The sequence below is a fragment of the Notolabrus celidotus genome, chromosome 7, assembly GCF_009762535.1.
Source record: "Notolabrus celidotus isolate fNotCel1 chromosome 7, fNotCel1.pri, whole genome shotgun sequence".
Classification (NCBI taxonomy): Eukaryota; Metazoa; Chordata; class Actinopteri; order Labriformes; family Labridae; genus Notolabrus; species Notolabrus celidotus.
Genome location: NC_048278.1, coordinates 14,889,826 through 14,913,234, shown reverse-complemented (window position 1 = coordinate 14,913,234; position 23,409 = coordinate 14,889,826). Strand labels below are relative to the sequence as shown.

General features: G+C 41.9%; 1 protein-coding gene across 2 annotated transcripts; it reads left to right on the top strand.

Annotated features, from left to right (window-relative positions):
* The first annotated feature begins 678 nt into the window (after window positions 1–678).
* On the top strand, window positions 679–23,409 carry LOC117815362 (protocadherin-10-like). 2 transcript variants are annotated; one of them, XM_034687022.1, is made up of 5 exons: window positions 679–4,304; window positions 5,481–5,539; window positions 6,074–6,180; window positions 19,388–19,771; window positions 21,742–23,409. In XM_034687022.1, the coding sequence occupies exons 1-5, from the start codon at window positions 1,758–1,760 to the stop codon at window positions 21,759–21,761; spliced, it is 3,117 nt and encodes a 1,038-aa protein (XP_034542913.1). In that variant the 5' UTR covers window positions 679–1,757; the 3' UTR covers window positions 21,762–23,409. The 2 variants fall into 2 exon arrangements, with proteins under 2 accessions (XP_034542913.1, XP_034542912.1); XM_034687021.1 differs by lacking the exon at window positions 21,742–23,409 and having other exon boundaries at window positions 19,388–20,123.

The window sequence follows — 23,409 nt, the reverse complement described above, 5'->3', positions numbered from 1 at the left end:
CGAGATGCAGAATCGCGTATCACTCGCTGTTTAATCCAGTGCACAATGGGCACGTCGCATTGCATTATGGCCGATATTGTTGCGCTCCGTCTATTACATTTGGAATTACAGACTTATGCTAATTAGCTTCAATTACGCTCTTTTTCATCTTTTTGTCATCATCCTCCAAATGGTGTGCAAGTAGTTAGACCCCCACTATTTGTGTCTCCCTCACAACAAATCCATTTGCATATTTAATTTATGCTTTATGAATTAAATTAGCACATGATGCAACAGCATTCCAGTTAAGGCCAGCATGTGAGGGGGTTAATGATAAGAATGTGAAGATAGGAGAACTAATAGGCTTCAAGCTATTAGCAGCACGGTAGGACTAAAGTATGACGCTTCATTACACTGAATTAAAGTAAGTCATGTGTGATCCTGCTCTGATAGGACTCTGTATCATACTGTTGCTCTTTACAACGCAACACTGAAGATTTTGCTTTATTTAAAATGTTTTCTAGATGTGTGTTTATCTCAGAGAGAGAGAGAGAGAGAGAGAGAGAGAGAGAGAGAGAGAGAGAGAGAGAGAGAGAGAGAGAGGGCGAGAGAGAGAGAGGGGGGGGAGAGAGAGAGAGAGACGGGGGATGGCCGTGGCACTGTGGGGTATTGCGTCACTAGCTGTCTTTACATGCGCAGGCTCTTTACATGGTGGTCTTTGCTGTGAGTATCCTTTACTACACCCTGACTCATCCATTGATATCAGAGAAGAGCTTTATTACCAAACTGTTGAAATTATTGCGTCAAGGGCAAACTCGGGCTGGATGTGGTTCTATATTCAGCGAAGTGGGAGCCATTTGTCACAGTTCAAAAAAAGGAACCTGATCATAATAAAAGTCGTTTTTCTGTGAAATATCTTAGAAATAACACCTCAGTTGCAGCTACAAAGCCCACAGAACGCTAATGCTAACTTTCACAAACAATTATTATACTATTTTCTTTTAATTCACTGGATGTGTATTGCATTTAATTTCCCTGCTACAACTAAGGTAGGGCCAGTATGAGAGAGGGGAGGAGAGGAGCGCAGTGGCACTTAACTGGTTTTGTTATGAGGGCCCGGTGTGTGCTCTGGCTGGCGTTGCAGAGCCCCAATCAGGTGCCATTACACCCGGTGTTTGAGAACACCATTGGCTGGTGGGGAAAGGAGCTGTGCGCAAAACCAACCCCGCTGCTCCCACTCGCCTTTCAGAAGCCGAGCTGAGAACATCATCCGCTTTGAGCGCTTAGGCGCAGTGATTACATCCTATCAGAGAGAGATAGAGAGAAAGTCCTGTTTTTCGCCAGTCTTTAATCAGGAGTTGAATTTGTTAAGGTTTCGGCGCTGCGCATGGTGTAGTTTTCCTTTTTTTTCTTCACTGCTCGTGTGGAATATGTATGTGTTAGACCTGAAGTAAAGAAGAGGCACAGAGAGTGTCGGCTATGCGTCCTGGCTCCAGCCTGCAATGTTTGCGCTGACGCCAAAACTCACAGACCGGTGCTGAATTGATTAAAACAGCGAAGCTCGGATCAAATGGCTGTGCTTCTCACAGCTGAAACGACGCAATGTTCCACTGACCCGAGGCAAAGGAGAATAATTTCACAATCGGACAGCCCTGTTGCTGTTTGTTTTACTGCCTTTTTGTGGACAGAGGAAATTGGAAATGCTCATTGCTTGTAAGAAAAAGGAATAACACTTTTTTGGTTTTGTCTTTAAGTGCACTTTGTTAAAGGGTGAAAAGATGATTTGGTTTATATTCCTGCTCTCCATCCTGAATGGAGCTGCCTCTCAGCTGCATTACTCTGTGCCAGAGGAACAGGAGACTGGCTCTGTGGTTGGGAATATTGCAGAGGATTTGGGTCTGGACATCACCAAACTTTCCGCTCGCCGCTTTCAGACGGTGCCTAGTTCGAGAACACCTTATCTGGAGGTGAACTTAGAGAATGGTGCGCTAGTGGTGAAGGAGAAAATTGACCGGGAAGAAATCTGTAAGCAGACCATCCCGTGCCTCTTACACCTGGAGGTGTTTCTGGAGAATCCACTGGAGCTCTTTCGCGTAGAGATTGAGGTGATGGATATCAACGACAATCCGCCAAGCTTTCCCGAGACAGACATTTCCGTGGAAATATCGGAGAGCGCAATCCCCGGGACCCGTTTCCCGGTGGAAAATGCCTTCGATCCTGACGTGGGCACAAATGCGCTCAGCACATATGCCATAACGAACAATAACTATTTTTACCTAGACGTGCAGACACAGAGTGACGGGAACAAGTTCGCAGAGCTGGTGTTGGAAAAGTCGCTGGATCGAGAGCAGCAGGCGGTGCATCGCTACGTGCTGACGGCTGTGGACGGGGGCATCCCACAGCGGACCGGGACGGCTCTTCTGGTCGTTAAAGTTCTGGACTCTAATGATAACGCGCCCACTTTTGACCAGTCTGTGTACTCTGTCAACCTGCGGGAAAACTCTCCTGTTGGCACTTTGGTCATACAGCTAAACGCCACTGATGTTGACGAGGGACAAAACGGGGAAGTCGTTTATTCTTTCAGTAGTCATAACACCCCGCGGATAAAGGACTTATTTAATATTGATGCAAGAACAGGTAGGATAGAGGTCGCAGGTGAGGTGGACTTTGAAGAGAGTAACACGCATCAGATTTATGTACAGGCTAAAGATCTAGGGGCCAATGCGGTCCCCGCTCATTGCAAAGTGCTGGTCAAACTCATAGACGTGAACGACAACACACCAGAAATCGGTTTCAGCACTGTGACTGAATCCGTGAGCGAGCAGGACGCACCGGGCACCGTGATTGCACTTTTCAGCGTCTCAGACCGGGACTCAGGTGAGAATGGACACATGAGCTGTGAGATATTAGGAGATGTTCCTTTCAAGCTGAAGTCATCTTTTAAAAACTATTACACCATTGTAACGGACGGACCGTTGGACAGAGAGAACACAGATTCTTACACTATCACTGTGGTGGCCAAAGATAAGGGTACGCCTTCCCTCGCTACCAGCAAGTCCATTAAAGTGCATGTCTCCGACGAGAACGACAATGCGCCCCGTTTTACGCAGGCTGTTTACGATGTGTATGTGACTGAGAATAATGTGCCTGGTGCTTTCATTCACGCCGTGAGTGCTTTGGACCCTGATATAGGACAGAACGCTCTCATAACTTACTCCATATTGGAGTGTGACATACAAGGCATGTCTGTTGACACCTATGTGTCCATAAATCAGGACACGGGCTACCTTTACGCGCTGCGCTCTTTTGACTATGAGCAGCTGAAAGAGTTCAGCTTCATGGTCCAAGCTAAAGACTCCGGTGCGGCTGAGCTCTTCTCTAATGCCACAGTAAATGTAATCATCGTTGACCAAAATGACAACGCTCCCACTGTAATAGCCCCCATCGGGAAAAATGGCACAGCCAAAGAACACCTGCCGCGCTCTGCGGAGCCCGGCTACCTTGTGACGCGCATTGTGGCCATGGATGCTGATGATGGTGAGAACGCACGGCTGTCCTACAGTATCCTTCGAGGCAACGAGATGGGGATGTTCCGCATGGACTGGAGGACAGGGGAGCTGAGGACAGCCCGCAGGATCTCTCCAAAGCGGGACCCGCAGGGCTACTACGACCTGCTGATTGAAGTGAGGGACCACGGTCAGCCCCCTCTTTCCTCATCGGCTAGTGTGAGTGTAATATTAGTGGACAGTGTGGTCGAAGGCCGCAGCGGGGATCGTGGGTCGGCCTCCAGGGCAAAGGAGACCTCCCTTGACCTCACCCTTATTCTCATCATCGCCTTGGGCTCTGTGTCCTTCATATTCCTCCTAGCTATGATCGTGCTGGCCGTGCGCTGCCAAAAGGACAAGAAGCTAAACCTGTACACGTGCCTTCTGGCCGGTGACTGTTGCCTGTGCTGCGGCTCCTGCTGTAGCAGAGGGGCTCGAGGCCGGAAACAGAAGAAGCTGAGCAAATCTGACATAATGTTAGTTCAAAGCACTAACGTGACGTCAGGGGTCGGCCCTGTGGGGCAGGTGCCCGTGGAGGAGTCTGGTGTGGGCAGCGTGGGAGGGGGTTTTGGCTCCCACCATCACCAAAACCAGAACTCCTACTGCTACCAGGTGTGTCTGACACCGGAGTCCGCCAAAACGGATCTCATGTTCCTCAAACCATGCAGCCCCTCTCGCAGCACTGACACGGATCACACTAACCCCTGCGGCGCCATAGTCACAGGTTATAGTGACCAACAACCGGACATCATATCCAATGGCAGCATTCTGTCTAATGAGGTAAGAGAAGCCTGAATCAGCTTTTGTCGCCAAGGGCTACACTTAATTTCCTACCAGATGTATTAAAAGTATTACCTAATTTTTAAAGAGCCTTCAGCTATACACTGCTGTGCTTGTTTCATGCCAAAGCATGTTCTCCTAAAAGCCGGGCAGCCCACAGTCCCCATGAGGACTAAGTTGAATCTGATAGATTGGTTGTTCTGTATAGTGGCCTTTAATCAAAGTCATGCTTAATGACTGAACAATGGAGTTGTTAAATCTAAGGTGCCCTTATCAACTTGATGCTGTCAGATCAACCTGTGTATGGTGCGCAAAAAGCTGAGCGTAACCGAATTTAAACATACTGTGTTTCATTTTCAAGATCATGAAGTTAGAAATCCACTTTTCCCTAATTTATTCAATGTGTAGTTTTTTTTATATAAATATATATCTCACTGTTCTGGAATGTAATGCACTCTCGTAAGCACTCAAAGCTGCAATTCGGGTCACCCATGAAGGAGGGTGTGGCTCTAATCATCTTGAGTCTTAATAATGTAGATTAAGTGCAAGAAGGGGGGGATGCAATACATATATGCATTAATTTACCTGGAACCCCAAACGAGAGCATTTCTGTACTTGTAAGATCAACTGGTTACATCAACAGGCGTGATTAATCTGCCCACCTTAAGCCCGTTTCTGCTGTTGTAATAAAATAATGTTAAAAGAGATGTGTGGAGACGAGTGACTTGACGGCCTTGTTGTCTGTGCAGTCAGTGGACTCAGCTCTGGGAGCTCAGAGTTGGGGCTTTTTGTTGATTGCGGTGTGGCTGGAGTCGAGCCAGACAGCCAGTCACAGCCTTGCCTTTCCTATGTGTTAAATATTCTGTGCACGACCCAGCATGGCAGCACCATGAACAAAGGTTGTTCAGTTTCAGCATCGGGCGGCTCAATCATTTACGCATTCAATTGCCGCCCTAACCCACTCTCCCTGGCTCTCGTCTCCTCTCGCCCACTCACTCACGGAGTGGATGCGCGCACTGTCGGCACAATGCCTTGTGTTGCCACAGTTTTGTCTAATATATTTATGACTCCATGTGTCCGTGGTTAGTGAATGTCATTTTCTATAATCTTGCATGTATTCAAAGGTTTATTTAGGTCCTTATATACAGTATCTCAATGTGTTTATGTTTCTTTTAGACAAAACACCAACGCGCAGAACTCAGCTACCTGGTGGACAGACCCAGACGTGTCAACAGGTAAAAGCAGCTCAGACAAGCACACAAACACACACCTTATTATTAATAATGTGCAAAATCTAGTGCACTACAAACCATTCCCTACCAGAGGACCTGTAACATTCAATAGGCCCCATGGAACCACAGGCTGTTCACGTATCAATAAAATAGAATATTACACCCATCAGAGTGAATCCTGTATATTCTGCAATGTTAATTGTGGCTTTGAGAGGAAACATGGGTCCCAATGTATCCATAACGTTCATCTTCAATTTGGCATCATTCCCACAACTGACAGACCAGTGCCCATTAAAGCTCTAATGCTGGATTTCATTACATGCCATGTGTAACATCCAATTTAGACTCTTGACGGCCACCGTGACTGTATTAGAGCGAGGGTGATTTCTGACTCCCTCTCTTTCTCTCTGCCCCTAATATTATCCCCCCTCCTCTCCCTTCGTCTTCCCTTACCCAACATTACACCTCGACCTCTCTTTCTGCCCCTTGCTTCTCTCTTCCTCTGCACTCTTCCCATCTCCTTCCTACCCCGTGCAGTTCAGCATTCCAAGAGGCGGATATAGTCAGCTCCAAAGACAGTGGTCATGGCGACAGCGAACAAGGTGACAGTGATCACGATGCCACTAACCGGGGTCATTCGGCTGGTGAGTTACCCCCCACATCATGTTATTACACTGTCCTCTCAGCTCTCACACGACCCTCAACTCCCTACTGTTTCCATATTGTGAGTGTTTTGCAATTGTGAATGGTATAGTGGTGAATTGTTGGTGCGGATCGGTGACTTTTAATTTCCTTAATTTGAGAGTGTGCGAAGGCGAAGGCCCCGGTGTTGCTGGTTGGCTGGCTTGCACGAACAGGCCCTGGAGGTGTTGATTGTATTTCACACCCCGGTGAAAAAGAGGGAAATTTTGGGGAATCTTTTCCTCTCTCTCTGCTCCCTTTCTGTTACCCCCCCCCCCCCCTCTCTCCCCCCCCTCTCTCTCTAACCCTGCCCGCTGTTTTCCTGAGTGGTGCTGAAAGGACAGCGACTTGTAGCGCAGCAGTGTGAGGCCTGTAGCACCTCAGTGGCACAAATCGATAGGTGTACTCGGTGAAAAGAAAAGGCATAGAAGCTAAACTGATATAATGAGATACATTTTAATCAGCCTGGTAGCTGTATATTATACAGCGTTTTTGGATATAGATTTAGGCTTATAACTTCACTTTTTTGTCTTTTTATCTATAAGTTTAAGCAAAAATAAAATGTTGGAGTTAAGGGAAACGGCCCCTTTAGTGTTTCACTTCAGTTTTGTTTTTTTTACAGGCTTTTGATCTTGCCATAAGCCCTCACTAGCCCCTTGTTTCCCCTAAAATTCTATTAGGTTAGAACCTGTTTATTGATCAAATTGGAGTCAGACAAAAAGTAGAACAGTACAAAATCTCATTTCATATTGAATTGCCCTTTTCATCTGAGGGACTGTTGTACTGGGCTCACGTAAGACCCCTGTCTAGGCCAGAGCCTGCCAAATATCATATCAGTGCTGGGAATACAAATAGAGCAGATTAGATAGGTGTTGTAGGAGAGTGAATGGTCCTCATCAGGCTCCACTGTGTTTGACATCATTAATGAACAAAGCGCAAATTGAGAGCCAATATGCAGCAGTGGTAGTGTCACACCTTGCCCTCGCTGATGAAACTGGCTGGGAAGGTCAGGAGTGTGCAAGACTGAAATGCAGAGTTTAAATAAAATCATCACTTTCTCATCTTTTCCTCAATAATAAAACCATTGGCTAAATTAATATTAGCATTGATGTTGAGACGTGCTTTCCGAATTGGCTATTTTATCTTAGAATGTGATTAAGAAAAATCTAGAACAGAACAAAAATGTGATCTTGAAAAGTCTGGAACAGCACAGCAAAGCAGACTTAGACTCTTCTTTAACATTTTGCAGCGGTACTCAAAAGGAATATAGATGTGTAAATGACGTGATGTGCATGTAAACCAACAGATCTAGCAGGTAACTGCAGACTTAAAAGTAATCAGCCCTGACATTATGTTCTCACCCCATGCCATGTATTTTAAAAATGTATTCTTGGTGGTGTACTGCATCAAATATCTCTCTACTCGTAACAAGCCCACATTTATTGACCAGTAACATGTTGGCTCTGTTTTAGTTTGGCTCTGCACATGCTCATTTGGCACAGGCCTGGGAGTGTGCCCAGTTGGTGCTGTACTTTGTATTTCATATGTGGAAATGAACATTTGTTCCTCATGTTGGATTTATAAGGCAACAGCTTACCACTCCATGGGAGGTAATATCACACGGCTGGTTCTTTGGACAGAGGGACACTTGAGTTTCACAGTCTCTGGAAACAAAAAAAACAGACAGCATGTCTGTGCGTGCATGTGTATGTGTGTGTGTTGTGGGTGTTCAGGTATACCACTGTCTGATTCAATATGTAGGTGTTTGTACCTGTTTGTGATCCGCTTGTGTGTGTGTTTTGTGTAGGAGAAAACAAGGCGAGGTGATGATGTCTGTATTGAAAAGGAGTTTTCCTCTGAGATGTTGCTCTGGGAAGCTTAAATGAGATTCCGTTTGAGAAGAGAGAGTGGAAGCTAGTGCTTGGCCCTCTGCCAGGTATATATTGCCTCTATATAGGCTTATCCACTGCTCATTTGTCTCTTTCCATGTATATGTGAGACTTACTTTACTGAATAAATATATCGTATGAGAGTACTGTAAGGCACTTATGTAGGTTGAATATTATGCTGGACTGTGTTATTGTGTGTTCTTGTCTAGAAGTGTTAAATGCAGAGAGCATGTTCTTCAGTTTTGCATGAAAAAAGAGATAAAGCTGAACCAAACAAGCCAGGCCTGTGTTTAAACCAGGGTTTTCCCAAACATTTCAGCTCCCAAAATATAGGTACCAAAGAATTGCGACCCCCACTGTCTCTCAAAGTGATTTAATGTGGCTTCATTTAGCTGGTATGCAGAAAATTAGCCTACCCATATGAGCATGTTGCTGTGCTGTTATGAATTAACCCACTGCTACTGATGCTTTGATAATTAACTGCTCACTATCCCTAAACTTGGAGTCATCTGGCAACAAAGAAAGGCAGAAAACCCATTACATTTTATATTTTCAAGGTTTTATTTGAAATGTGGCTAGTATTTTTGTTGATATATTCCATCAATTAATCAATCTTTATTTGTATAGCGCAAAATCACAAGAAACATTATCTCAAGACGCTTTTACAAACATGGCAGGTCTAGACTGTACTCTATGTTAATTTATTATCAAAGACCCAACTACAAGACAGGGTAAGACTCAGTCTTACCCCACCTTAATCCACCATGAGCATTGCACCTCGCAGTATTTAGCTAGTTACAGCGGTGAGGAAAAAATTCCTTTTAACAGGCAGAAACCTTGAGCAGAACCAGACTCGTGTTAGACAGCCATCTGCTTCGACGGATATATTTTGTACTATAATGGGTAAAATGTATTATCTTTAGATAAGGAAAAAAAGCATTCTGGAAGACATCTCACGACCCCCCAGGGGGTCCCAACCCACACTTTGGGAACCCCTGATTTATTCCACGTAGATTTTGTGTTTTTTTAGCGGTATCTGAATGTACAGGCAAATGTATGTGTGCAGATGCTTAAAAAAATTATGGTTTAACATACATGAAGAGTATTTGCATTCTGTAAGTGTATATTTTCGGACACACATTTCACACATATATTTTCTTTCAAGGGTACGTAGGGTCTCATCCTTCATTCTGTCTCCCTCACACGTTGGCTCTCCGCAACACTTGGCTGATCAGTAATTCATTTCTAGAACCTTTACATAGCAATTATCAAAGGAGGGTTAAAGGCAAGGTTTCCTCACGGGACTGTGCCAGGCATATTTTCCCTTTGGTGCAACTCAGAATATTTCAAATCAAGGGAAAACCATTTCCACTTGGCATATCATCAACTACACCTGCCGTTGCTTCCCGCTCGGCCGCTCGGCTGACACTTTAGAAAATAAGTCTCCTGACGTGCTTTTAAATCAAAGGGACACTGCCTGTGAGGCTGGGATATCAGCAAGTACCTTTAAAAAGTGGGAAAATGGCTTCTCTGAGAGCAGTATGTCTGGAGTAAGGCACTGCCCAAAGCAGTATTGATTGACTATCACACCTTTCATCACCTCACAACCCTTTTCTTTACCTCATTGGGTTTAGGATTAGACCTTTTTTTCCTGAATATATCCCTCCTTATACTGATACTAGACGAGGGAACAAACAAAAGAAACCTAAATAAGATGACAGATAAGAGAAGGTGTGATATCCATCAGTGGAAAAATGCAGAAGCCTTCGATCAGCTGTGGAAGGCTGCGTGACGGGCAGGAGACGGGAAATCATCATCATCATGACGTTTGTTTTGGGGAGAACAACAGCCGTGACAAATGGGACAATTAAATCACTTTGGCAACGGTGTATTAGATGGCTGATTACGAATTAGTGGCGGGCACCGTGTTGCTGTTTCCCATGTCAGTGAGCTGTCAGAGGAATTTAGCGCACTGGGTTTTGAAACGCCCTTCTCCCAGGCCCTAGAAACTGGCAAAACAGGAAGCTGTGATCCCTGACTCTATGATCCATGAAAGTAAAACGAATGCCTTGTTTATTTCAAAAGCGCACAGAATAAAAAATAAAACATTGACCTGACCTTGCTTAGAGTGAAGGAGAATAAGTTTTAAAAGAGAACCAATAGGGGGGACGACGACGACAACATCAGGAAAGAGATAGAGCAGATAGAAGATGGAAAACCTCAAAATTAACCCTTTTTTAATCATCTTTTCTGCTGATCATATTCTTAATGATTTGTTTGGCAATTATGTATCAATGAATAATTTGAAATTCTTCCCAGAGTCTCAAATTGAAGGCCCTGTCTCACCAAGAGCAGAAAATCATTGTTTGAGACACTGAGAAGTGTATCATTTGCTGTTTGAAAGCTTCTTACCTTAAATTATGACAAAATTACTGAGCAACACACAATGATACCAGGAAATGTCCTAAAATTTGCAACCTCTGTGACACGGTTAAAATGCAGTGTATCAAGGTTCACACTCTAGCCTTTGAAATCCATTAGCAGACCTGACTGGCTTGTTGAATGTCAATAAAGTCAATAAAAGTAGTGAAAGGGAAAGATCAGTCATTTTGATTAACTAATTAAGTGGGTGACTTCAGTTCCTGCAAAGTGCCTTTCTCATCTCAAAAGTCAGCCTGTAAAAATAAAATGTCTATTTCACATGACCTTTTGACAACACTGTAAATCTCGATTGAGGAATGTATTGAATTCAACGTACCATTTTGAAATGAATCAAAACTACAATAAGAGCATGTAACGCAATGATTACCAATACACTTGCACATTCTGCTGAGTGCTGTGATGAATGTGTTCTTGTTGTGCATGGGCTGTGCTCCCTGAATGAGCTGAATAGCACATGAAGTGTTACCAACCCTGAAATGTATAAAATGAAAGAGGACACATGTCTTGTTCACTTTTAGTAATAGTATGTATAAATATGCCTCATATCTGCTGAAAATCTAAGATCAAGAAGTGAAAAAGATTTGTCCAACCAGGGCCATGGTCATTTATGACTAAGGATAAACATTAGGCAGTAAGACTAATGGAAACCCCGGCAAAGTCTGGAGAGTCATAAACATGCTTTTTGCCATGCAGCTGCACAATATCATCCTCTCTGGACAGAGATTTAAGTCATGGAACATCTGCTCTAGTCAGGCTGCAATGCTTTGCAATGCTGAATTCCATTGCAGACATAAATGTAATACTAAGATATGCATTGGTATATCTGTAATCATCGTCTCCAGTTTTGTAATCTGATCTGTGATCCACACTAATAGATACCAAACCTAAACTAGGCCAAATTATTTTTGCATGTGTTTGCATTGATTCAACAGATTAAAAGAATAAGTTCTGTTTACTACTAATTTAAAAAAAAAAATCTAGATTGTTGTTTTTTTTTTAGATGTGTGGGCAAGAAAATAATCAGTAAAATCCTGTGGGTTTTAGTGCATCACAGTTTCCTTGAAAAATGTATATTTGCTGAAATGTCTAAAAAAACTAAATCCAAAAAGTCCAAATAACACAGGGAACACAGGAAAGATATACAAAGATCATAAAGAGGACAAGGGAAACTCAGGCCATTTCTCCACACCTAGCTGAGTGCGCTTGGATATGCACATACTTTGGTGATGTTTTGCCACGTAAAAGGAACATTTGCACAGTGTTTAAGCACATCTTTAGTGGTCAAGTGTGCGGGGCTTTTCAAAGGCAGTTGGAACCCACTTGCCACCCCCTGGAATACACTCTGGAGAACACTCCTAATGATTATTAATACGACATGTTTGCATACCAAGATGCAAGTATTGATACAAACGAGGCCACAATCTGATTAATTAATAAATTAATAAATGACAAAAGATAACACTACTAAGTAAACAGGTAGAAAGGCGATCATTCTTTACTCTCAAGTTGATAAACTGGAGCGTTTCTTTCGAGGTCCCTTTATAAAATAAACGTTACACTATTAATTGCCGTGGACCTGTTCACAGCAAACATACAGCTGTATTGTTATGATATGGATATAATGTAAAGTAACCAGTTTAGCATCTTTAAGCATCTTTCTTAAATTGAAATTTATTCAGTGGCATCCAGCAGCAATCTTGTGTCTCTTAACTTCATGGGAATAAACATCACCAACAAGATGCATTGTGGGATTTATACTTGGGCTAATACTGATCAGCTAAGTGCAGATAAAGTACAAATCAAGCGCGCAATAACTGCTCTAATATCACAACATAGGACTGGCAGAACCTTAACTTTGACCACCCCTCTTTGAAGCAAAGTAAGCGATATATTTTGCGTCTTAATAATCCTGCAAACCTATCAGTATGATAATGTTTTTTGGACAAAACTGGGAAAATAACCTGAAAAGATGAGTGTTTAAAGAACAAAAATCACACATAAATAATGAAGAGGGGAGGTCCCTGGTTAAACATGCTTGTGGAGTAGACAGCTTTGGTCAAGGCTATAAATAAATGATAAGATCAATAAGGAGTGGTCATCCAGAATCCTTGGTCCACCATATCTGAAGGGTTTTATCAATCAAAGTACTCTGTCAGGGCAAGAGGACATCTTGGCTCCCCTTCCCAGTCAATTTGTCCTGTAACAAACATCAAAAATGGTTGCTGCTTCTCAGAGTCTCAGAACAATTTCTCTGTGTGGAATTATTGGTTGTGGCAAGAATCATCCTGGTCTGTTTTTGGTCCTGGGAGGTCTCTGGTTTACTCATCACAGCTTCACTGGCCAACTTGTGCAAGGGAGCTATGTTACTCCCCTGCTGTCCTAGCTGCTGTCCAAATATTGACGTTTTGTGTCTGCATTCTCTCCGGAGCACTGGAGGACAAGATGAAAAAACAGAGGTATGGAGGGAGGACACCGTCTACCTGGGGGATGAGAAGTTTTCCTTTTTTTTTTGAAAGAGAGAAAAAAGGGATTAAGAGAGAGGAAGACAGGCGGAGAGGATTAAATGTTGAGGAAAATAACAAGAGACAGGAACACAAAAGGCATGAAAGATGCACAGAGGGACTAATAGAGACAGAGAGAGGGGTAGACCGACAGACAAATGAGTGTGGGGAGGGAATAACGGCAAACCGGAGAGCAGCAGATATATACCCACGAAGTGAATTCAAACATGGGGCTCATGTTTTGCGGGGATTTGTTTTCCTTCATTTCCGCTCCCTGTTGCTGGATGTATGTCAGGCGTTGCAATTAGTCAAATCACAGCAACATGGGATTTCAGGAAACACTCAGAGATGCAATGAAAAAAATAGTAGTGAAAAATAATCCAGAAGAGCTGATTGCTTATTAGCAAGTAGATTGTGTTTGCATTGTGTTTGCGGTGTGTGTGTGCGACTGTGTAAGTGTGTATGTGTTCTTCTAGTCTGATGAGGTCAGAGTGAAAGAGAGGACTGCTGGCAGGGACTGTCATTGCCAGTCTATGTTTTGGTTGTTGTTTTGCTTCCTGCCAGAGGAAGAAGGTGTTTCACAGGAATCAGCAGCCACTGGGTGTCATGTGGTGTCATGGCCTGTCTGCCTGTTTTCTTGCGTTCATTTACATATCTCCCCGTTAAGGAAGTATGTGTGTTTGCAAACATATGTGTTGATGTTGTTCGCATAAGAGTCAACCAGCAGGAAAAAATCACTGCCTAGTTTGCAAGTAAGTGACATTAGAGTGACTGTTGCAGACTATATTTACCTATAATATTAAGAGAACTATGTGTTCTTGTTCCTGTTAAATAATACAATGAGATGTGAGAACGAAAGAAAAACGAGATCTTTTCTCTGAATCCCTTGATATTAGTGCTGTATCTTGATCAGTATGCTTGTCTATGTTCTTTCTGCATGTTTGTTTGGTTTTACACCTGTGCTTCAGTTTCTGTATATTTTTAACCACATGTGGAAAAAGCATAGATGACTGTAGGGAATTAAATTAACACTCATATGTTTTACAAGAGCCAATGTGTCTGTGAAAATTCCACTAAAAGCTGATAGACTAATTCTAACACAGGAATTGACAAAAATAGACCATGGCTGACTTTGAAACCACCTGCTTCATACTAACTACAAATTAAGTATGCAGTACGTACTGCATACTACATACTGCTTTGAATTTAGTATGACCATTCTGTTGGATCTGTTCTGCAGTACACTGGGTTAGGCGTCACTGGATTTCCGTTTTTGGAAAGCAGAAGTAAACATGGACAAGCTGATAGCGAAACTGCTTCTTTAGCACCCACTTATGATTTAAAAAGTTAAGGAGTGGTTTGTATATAATTTAATGATTTTCACAGCACCAAACAGTGAGTGCCGCCATCATATATGGAAAAAAGAAGAAGCGTAACGTAAGCGCTGTGCATTGTGGGAAAAAGTACGAGAGGAAGACTGGTCCAATGCATACTGAGAAATGTTCCCGATTCAGTACGACAGCCGTGAGTTTTGGCATACTGCAGATTTAGCTTTTGTTTACGTACTGCATACTACATACTGAATTTTGGCCAAATCAGTGCGTACTGGTAATATAGTAAGCTGTTTCGAAAACAGCCATTGGCTGAAAAATGGAGGAAGGAGCACTTCATGGACTGAAAAAAAGTGCTGTAACTTGGAGTTGCCCTTTGGATATATGCAGTGAAAATTCCAAGTCACTCTCTTTTGAAAGGTTAAAAAGGCATTGCAATTGTGCCTGGAATTTTTCTTGGTTTTCTAAAGACCATTGTTTGTACACCCCAACTTTAAGGACAAACATAAATACTTGTTCATTTAAGGAGAAGGGAACATGCAACTAAATGCTGCTCAAAACACAACTTAGTATCTACACTCGCTCAGTGAGTGGCATTTTAATGCTTTCTGCTTTGTTCTCCACCACATCATCGTGTTTTTCTTTAGTACAGAACTTCCATTGAACCACAACCCACATGTGCTAGGTGGTGGTAAAAACAAACAAACCCTTTGGCTGCAAAAGCATTGGTACTGAATCTCTGGGCCAGGCAGATAAAACAGGGGTAAACAGACATTTTCTGAAACATGTTGAATCGATACATAAAATAAAATAAAATACCTACAATTTAAAAAGTAGCCGTCAGACATTTTGCAGTTATTGCCTTCAATCCCTCATTGTTTTGGTACTCCTGCAATTTATTCAGAATAGTTTAAAAAGCAGGTTGAAGGCTCTATTTATCCCACAGGAAAATAAGATCCTGCTGTTAATCCTCTTTTGTTAAAAAAAAAGAAAGACAGAAAGTGCTTATTCAAAGTTCACACATTTTGATCTTTGATTTTTCTCACGTATTTTTACAACTAGCATAGTCTCAAGCCCCACATATTACTCAATAGTTAGATTCGAGAATGTACAAAATTTATCCCATCTGATGGGGTCAAAGTGTAAAACATCCAATGTGTAAGACAAGATTTTCATCATGCATGCTTTTAGCAAATTTGCCTCCCTCTCTGCCTGCCTCTGCGTAAGCCCTCTCCCATCTCCATCTGCAAAGCTGGGGTCTCCCACTGTCTCTTCTGGCCATTTCTATTTCCATCTGTGAGTGCCCAGGTCTCCCCTCTCCCTCCTTATGGTTCCTGCAGTCTTGCTGCTTCTCCTGCCTGCTGTCTCTGTCTGTGAAATCTGTGACTCCCCCATCTGTTTGGCCCTTGCTGTCCCTTGTCTGTGAGCCTCGAGTCTCTTCTGGCTCTCTGGGCGCTGTGCAGTCTTTGTTGCCTGTTTCTCTTCCCGTGAGCCCTGAATTAGCCACACGATTAGATCCACACAATGCACACAGGCATAAAAAAAACGTTTTGGTTAATGTGTTGACAAGGCTGTTATTAATAATGTACAGTATTTACATGACCACTGGATGACATTTGCTGTGACAATATTTCATAGTATGTAATTAGTTATGTCAAAGCTTTAAATGTATTTGGATTTACTGTTTTGTTGCTCTTCTCATATGGGAAGTTTTTCTAATGTGACATTTGAACAGACTGAACTGAACACACTCATTTACATTATGTCTTTTCAGTCTTGACTGCCCCATTTTAAGTGTGCACTTTTAGTTTCAACAACTAGGCAAACATAATGGGGAAAAAATACAGCTATGTCCAAAACCAAATAGCTTTATACCTCAGTGGTAGCAATCAATCAATCTTTATTTGTAAAGCGCCAAATCACAACAAACATTATCTCAACACGCTTTTACAAACATAGCAGGTCTAGACTGTACTCTATGTTAAATTAGTAACGAAGACCCAACACCAAGACAGGATATGATCGAGTCCCCTCTTACTGACAGGACTCCATCTTATTTCATCTTAATCCACCATGAGCATTGCACCTCGCAGTATTTAGCTAGTTACAGCGGCAAGGAAAAACTACCTTTTAACAGGCAGAATCCTCGAGCAGAACCAGACTCATGTTAGACAGCCATCTGCTTGGATCGAGTTGGGGTTGGAAAAAGGGACAGAGGAGAATAAGAGAGAGAGTGAGTGAGTGATGATAGTGATGAGACGGGTAGTATTAGCTGTTGCCGCTGGAGTCCAGCACGTCCGTAGTAGCTAGAGTCTGGAACATCCACAGCAGCGACTCAGAGGAGCCTACAAGACAATGGAGCTCAGGGACTCCAGAGAGGTCTATGGTTAGACCAATGGGACAGGGAGAGTTAAAGTAAGTGCTGGGGTGGGTGGTGGGTGTGGAGGGGTGGTAAGATAGGATCTCAGTGTGTCACCCGGCAGTCTAGGCCTATAGTAGCATAACTAAGAGCTGGTCAAAGCCTGAGCCAGCTCTAACTGTAAACTTTATCAAAAAGGAAAGTTTTAAGCCTAATCTTAAAGAAGTGAGGGTGTCTGCCTCCCGGACCCTGACTGGTAGATGATTCCAAAGAGGAGGGACCTGATAACAGAAGGTTCTACCTCCCATGCTACTTTTAGAGACTTTAGGTACCACAAACAGGCTTGCATGCTGGGAGCGTGGCATTCTAGAGGGGTTATATGGCACTATGATCTTTTTAAGCTACGAAGGTGTCTGACCATGAGGAGCTTTGTAGGCCAGCTCTAACTATACACTTAAAAAGAAAAATCAAATTATATTCTAGACAGCATAACCTGAATAAAACCGGAACAAAATAATAAAGCCAAAAACAGTTTTTTCTTTGCTCTGATGTACATCAATTTATCCTCTTTGAAACCGCCTCGACAGCAGACAGATAAAGCAGCATTGTGCTTTATTGCTCATAACTTTTAAACAATGTTTTATATACATATTTAGGACAATAATAGCTGTAATGAAGTTGAATAAAATGTCATTATATTTCAAAGCAACACGAAGAGTATATGGATTTATTTATTTTTGCTCAGAAATGTCAGCAGGCATGTTAGAAGCCTCAAAGGCAAAACCCAGGAGGCTAATATGCAACTTAGTCACCGCACCACTCACTGCTGCTCATTGACCTTATTTTCTTTTATCTGAACCGTAATTCAGGGGCTTCTCAAACTGCATGCAGACACTGTTTAAATTTTTTTTATGGAAATCATCTTAAACAATTACACTTGAAGGATGTCTCCCTTTCATTTAGAGTGTATACTTTGCTCATGCCTTGTTGTCATAGGAAAAGATGCTCTTGCCATGAAAATGATGAGTCAACAGAATATGTTTTCATTAATAACCCCTCCCCCCAGTGTTTTTTAGTCTTAGATAAAGACATATGTGTCCTATTTCAGTCTGAAGTGCACACACCAGCAGGGCAGCAGTATTCTATCAGACAAAACAAACAAAGCAGAGTGAAAAATTTGAATGACAGACTGCACCTCCATTTTTTTAAGACATTTTCTCTGGTGTTGCCTTTTTTACTGGAGGGAAAGATAGTCCATAATCTGTGACAGGCTGATGTTTGGAGATTTATTCTTAATATGCAACAGGAGGGACACTCGAAGCTGAAGGTAAATGCCAGGCTCAAAAGACACTTGTCCTTTTTGATCTGATTTTGCCAAGAATTATGAAGCATCGCAATACCTCATTGGGGTCGGACTATTTCTTTGTCCTATACTGGATGTAGACTTGTTTTTCTCTGATACAGCCTAATATAACATGACTTGTAAAGTCTTATATCACACTGTTTGTGTGTGTATTTCTGCTCTTACTATAGATAAACAGTTGCATCATCAGCTAAACGCATCTGATGATCAGGTTGTCTTTGTGGAGCCTTTGATCCGACATCTCAGTTTATAGGAATTACAGTTGACACTTTGCCAGCTTTCTTGGTTTCTGTTATTTCTTTTTTGTCTTCCATATGTTGTATCAGTTTTTCCTCCTCTCGCCTTTAACTGCTCATCTCTTGCTTTGATGCCGCCATCCTCAATGCTTCCCCACATTGGCTTTGCTGGAAAAGCCGAGAGAACTGCGAATCCCACTCTGCACATGAATAGAAAATCGTTGCACAGTCTCATTATTATGATGACTTTGTTCACATCTCATGTTCTTTTCTCTCTCCTTTTATAATATTTCTGCTACCCCCCATCTCATCCCTTTATTCTTTCTAAGAGAGTGTAATTAACATAACTGGTAGCTCCTTCCTGCTGGTTGTGTGTGTGTGTGTGTGTGTGTGTGTTATCCTATTATATCATTTCAGATGTTCATTTAATCTGTTTTTTATGTTGATTTTTTGTTTTTGGTGGTAACTCTGTGCCAATTTTACTCTGTCGACATGTGTATGGATGATTGACATTGGAGTATGATTATTCAGCAACTGAATATTGTTTTGGTATTTGTTCATTTCTTAAGATAATTGTAGATTTTTTGGGTAAGGATGATGGAATATGGATTCACAGTTTGTCTCTTAGTGTGAGAAAATCAATTGCGAGTCTCGGGATGTTGATGGGGAGAAGGGTTGAAATGTTTTTGCAACACCACATCGCTTTGATTGCACATTTTATTTGAAATGAATAAGGTGAGAAGGAAAACAAACAATTCACTTCATCAATGTTGGCCTTGTCTCTTTGATGAATAGCTTTGCTGCACTTTTTCTGCTTGCGACATTGGCAAATGATTGCTAACTTATGTTCTCTCTTCTGGTCTCTTTTTCTCATCTTCCTCTCTGTCTCGGCTCTCCACTTCAAACACCCATACCACCTCTCCCTGCATGCTCCCTTTCACTTTTCATCCCTTTTTTTTTTACTGCAATCTTGCATCCACATTTCTATCTTTGCCTTTCCCTCTTCCTTACCCCCACTGTCCATACCTCAATCTGTACTTTCCATGTAGGTGCTGACCTTTTCTCAAACTGCACGGAGGAGTGCAAGGCTCTGGGTCATTCTGACCGCTGCTGGATGCCATCCTTTGTGCCATCCGATGGGCGCCAGGGTCCGGACTACCGCAGTAACCTGCACGTACCCGGCATGGACGCCACACTGCCCGACACTGAGGTACCCTCCTCCGTCAACCTTTCTGACCAACTCACCATGACCGCGTCCACCGTCTCGACCACCGATAGGTCATTCTCCACCTTTGGCAAGGACGGTCAAAGGTCACAGTCACACCACAGCCTTCACCATCACCTTCATCAGCAACAGCAGCAGTACAGCTCCAGCACGCTAGAGAGGAAAGAGTATGATAGGGGGACCCTACCGTACAAACCCACCTTTCTCTGTGAGTATCAGTATGAAAGTTCCCTGGGACCCTATGACTTTGGTCTGGTCCAGTACAGATACTAAAGGAGGGGACGGTGAATCTGCCTTTTGATTCTGATCTGGACTTTTTATGTTGTTCATTATCTTTTATTTCTTCTATTTATAAGGAGTAAAAACAATAAGGCTTTTGTTTTATTGACTTTTTTTTTTCTGTTGATATATATAATATATTTTTTTAATGCAAAATGTAATTCATCATTGCTAAGGTTTTCCCAAAAAACAACTTTGAAAAATCTAACCTAATCCCACCCTTACCCTAAAATGTCTGTAATCATGTGATTTATTATCAAATAAACAGAATTGGAATTAGACTCATTGAAAGCTGCCCCTTTTTCTTTGTTTCTTTGTTTCTTTCTTTATCCCTTGTCTCTAAATTCCCCCCCAAACTAGTTCCCAATCAGCCTTTTTTTCTGATGCTCATACACGTAAAGGTCACCCACAGAAGCACCGGTCACAATCTACTCTCACCATATTCACAAACCTACTTCTATATTCCTGTTACGTTAGGGCACATTTTGAGTGCACAGAGAGGGTATATAAGAAAGACTGGATCATGCTGTAAATGCCATCTGTTTCCATTTGCTCAACAACCAGGATGACTTCTCTACTACATAGTTTGAAAGGTGAAACACACTAGCCCAGTCTGCATATCTTATTTTGTTTTTCATTTGAAGTCCACTGGTTCTGAAATAGAAGTTTCAAGTATCTGGGCCTGCTTGATTGTGGATTAATGCCTGATATAAAGAAAGGTGGGTGAGATGGCCTTCAACCCTGGGGTCGAGATCCTTCATTTGGAAAGTAACGCACCCGAGTTTGTGTTAAAAAAAAGAAACACACAATACCAGCAAGTTCCAATGTGGAAATTGAAAAATACTGATACCTATTGGAATACATTTTGAGTGTTCAACTTGCACCTGTTCAGAAGCAGAACAGGATTCTTCAGCAAAAGGATGGCAGGATACGTCTTGCCTCTTTCAATTGCTTTCCAAGCTCCACATTACATGAATAATCTATTAGGTCTAAGAGTAGGGAATGGATTCGATATACACATTCAGTAGAGAAGTCATTTCCAGTCAAGTCACCACCATGTTAACCACCATCCTCCATGATACTGCATGCTGACTGTGAGCTGTCTCTCAGGTAAACGATGAGCACTATAACCTGCCTACTTTTTCCTTGTTTGCGACTTGGCAAACTGAGCCAAGCAATTTTCCTCTTGCACATCAGGTCTGTGTGAAAAATAATTTGTATTTAGCCTTAAGGTGCTAGAGCCTGCTTTGCTCCAAATATAGCAGCCTGCACGTCTGCTCATCTTGTCTGCCTCAGAGGGTTAGAATAAATGCACTTCATATTAGCTCAGTCTAAAACCCACAAGTTTTTTATATTTCATTTTACTTTTTTGATTTATGATTTTCCCTGCTTTTCTTGGTGTGTTGAAATGAACTGACCCCATGCTTTCATGGCAAAGATGTTATTCATCAGTCTAAAGTAAAAAAGATATAAAAATCCCCAGAGGCTTAGGCTCTATTAACCAACAGGCATCATGTTCTACTTTAAAATAGCATCGTATGCTACTGCTGGCTACGGCAATGCTCTGATCACCAGGGTTGCCTTGATAAAGGGTTTATAAATGTTTAATGATCCATTTATGGATAATTAATGAAGCAATTAGTGGTCTGTGTACGCATGCATTATGTAGCCTCCAAATTTTAACATTTATCTTCACTGATAGACGTGTTTTTGCCCAATTCCCAAATTGGTTTTACCATTACATTGCAACATCAACCTTAAGGATTTATAAATAACTTCACAGTGAGCTTTGTGGCATGTATCCTTCTAGTGATGGTATTTCGGGCTGACTGTGTCACAGAAAAGTCTCAAGGGACAGGGTGCCATTTGTCTTAACGAGTGTGTTCTCTGTCTTTGCAGCCCGCAAAAGGATTTGCTAGCTCTTTCCACGTGGACCTGTCGGAGACAGCGTGAATTTCTGTACTAGACCACCAACACTGATAGACAGCGAATTAAAACGTAACAAGCAGCAACCTGGACACAGCAACCTTGGTTAAGCTTCATTATCTGGTGTGGTGAGCTGTAACAAAGCCTTGGCAGTGGTTGCCAGGGGAGGAGAGAAAACATAAATACTGAGTAGCTGTAAACCTCTAGATATTCGAGGAGCAATCCAAGGCCTTATTCCTCTCAGCAGGACTGAGATCAGGGCCACAGCACTTGACATGTGGAAATTATTAAGTCATCAGCAGAAGTGAGGAACTGAAACAAACAGGAATACAAAACAAGAAGAGGAGGGACCGATTTACAAAGAGATTCTTTTTTTGGGGGGTGGGGTTGAACATTTTGGAGTTAACCTCTAGAAATCTGTGTGTGCCTGTTTACATGAAGAAAAAAACTAATGTTTCTGTACAAACTTCAACCAATGTTACACGGAACCCTTTAGCTACAGTATTTCTATGGTCACCACTAAGCCAACTGTACAGAGACTCATAGAAGAGGGGACTGAGTGGGAGACAGAGGATTAGACAAAGAGAGAGAGACAGTGCAGGTCTTGTACAGGTGTAAAATGACATTAAAAAAGAAGTGGAAGGGGACAAGCAGAGATAATGTGCAGTACTATAAATTCCGTAACTCCGTTTCTTTTTTTTTTTTTTTTACTTGACTGTCTTTATAATACTTATTTTTTGTTTCAGTTATTCTTTCTGTGTTGTTAAAGTGTGCAGACTTTGACATGTTCCAACTTATCGTGACAGACAGGAATATGAGGTCCTCAAGACAGGTTCAGTCCTTTTTCAAGTTTAGCCACTTCAGGAAGGAGATTTTGACAAACACTGTGTGGAAAAAAAGAAAGCTTAAATAAAACCAATGTTGCGTTTTTACAATAAAGTATCACAAATGTGAATTTTTCTCATTTTTAAACTAGTGACTATCACTTTCTAAGTTCCTTCCTGAGCTGACTGCAGAGAAAGTGAAATGACCCTTTACTAGGATGTAGTTCTCGCCATTGGCCTATACATAAACAATCAGACACACTCAGTGGTTTTATCATGTGTGCAAAGTGTTTACTGTGCTATTTTAAAAGCGTTTAAAGCGTTTAAATATAAATCTATATATAACTATATATATCAATATATATATATATAATATACTTTTTTTCTGAAAACTGTGTAATCATTGATTAGTTTCTACACCTCGTTATGTCATACAAACTAATAATACCAAGTGCTACAATATCAAGACATTGTTAAATGAGGAGGAGCTGAGTCATCAGAAAAACAAGCAACACACCAAGGATTAAGTTGATGTTCTTATTTGATTGTTACTTTTCACTGTTTACAGATGCTGGGCCTTGTTGTGTGTAGCAAAGACACCAGTTGCGTTGTTTTGTTTTTTTGGCCTTTTGTGTATTATTAAAAGCAGAAAATGTGTTCATGTACAGGAAGGAGGACTATCACAACTGAGCTAGCTATCAAAGGTTATACAATCATACAAGAGAGGACTAAACACAGATAATTATGGACATAATCAGGCAGTACATGGTGAGGCACTAACTGTTGCACACATGCGCACTCACACACACAGGTCAAG

Bases quoted from the DNA above. Each gene is read 5' to 3' on its own strand.
- LOC117815362 (XM_034687021.1), top strand. From the start codon at position 1,758: ATGATTTGGTTTATATTCCTGCTCTCCATCCTGAATGGAGCTGCCTCT. The intron at 4,305-5,480 runs GTAAGAGAAGCC...TGTTTCTTTTAG, and splicing joins GCAGCATTCTGTCTAATGAG to ACAAAACACCAACGCGCAGA. The intron at 6,181-19,387 runs GTGAGTTACCCC...CTTTCCATGTAG, and splicing joins TAACCGGGGTCATTCGGCTG to GTGCTGACCTTTTCTCAAAC.